At 33.8% G+C, this 823-nt stretch overlaps 1 protein-coding gene across 1 annotated transcript; it reads left to right on the top strand.

The window, feature by feature from the left end:
- Positions 1-7: 7 nt before the first annotated feature.
- Positions 8-814, top strand: LOC107682497 (transcription factor SPT20 homolog; the record flags this gene model as incomplete). The annotated part of the gene is made up of 4 exons (XM_016478718.1): positions 8-32; positions 189-224; positions 414-539; positions 741-814. Coding segments are annotated over exons 1-4 (239 nt in total), but the record flags the coding sequence as incomplete, so codon positions are not given.
- Positions 815-823: the final 9 nt, after the last annotated feature.

Raw genomic sequence — 823 nt, 5'->3', positions numbered from 1 at the left:
ACATCGCCTCCTGTCACGCAGCAACCACAATGGTAAGAACTACAGGTTTGTTTTCATTATGCATTTTTAGCAGGATTGGGTTTTATTTAACATTATGTAGTTGATTTGATAATAATGACATTTTCGATGGCTTGTTTGGACAGTATTAGAGATTATCTTATGCATTTTCATTCATCTTTCTTCCACAGCAACAAGTCTTAGAATATGCATTGGATCGGGCTGAGGTATTTGTTCAAAATTATTATTTCTGTATTCTTTTATTGTGTACTTTATACTTATTGTACATAGTGTTTTTTATTTGTATCCATTATAATGTACTGTTATTTTAAAAATGAAAATTAAGAAATCACTGTGCAGAAGAATACCTGTGTGTATTCTATTACCGTTCCATAACATTGTTATTTCTTGTTTAGTACATTGTTGAAAGTGCTCGTCAGCGACCGCTGAAGAGACGGGTATGCTCAAGTGGAAGGAAATCCTTATATCAGAAACTTTATGAATTGTACATTGAAGAGTGTGAAAAAGAACCAGAGTTGAAGGTAATTTTCACCCGCTGTAACACATAACAAATGAAGTAGCATTCACAACCATCTTTACTGCCATCATTTTATATATTTCTTAACGAAACAAGACATTAAGTGAGGTAAAACTGTAGGGGGGGATTTTATAACTTTATCAAATCATGTTTTATTATTATTGTATTATATATATTTATTATCCTTTCTGCCACCTTTCTGTAGAAACTGAGGAGAAATGTGAATCTACTAGAGAAGCTGGCCTCACAGGAGTCAGTCTCATGTCTGGTGGTCAACCTGTACCCTGG

This window comes from Sinocyclocheilus anshuiensis, unplaced genomic scaffold (genome assembly GCF_001515605.1).
Source record: "Sinocyclocheilus anshuiensis isolate Anshui unplaced genomic scaffold, SAMN03320099.WGS_v1.1 C32269952, whole genome shotgun sequence".
NCBI lineage: Eukaryota > Metazoa > Chordata > Actinopteri > Cypriniformes > Cyprinidae > Sinocyclocheilus > Sinocyclocheilus anshuiensis.
This window is presented reverse-complemented; position numbering and strand designations above follow the sequence as displayed.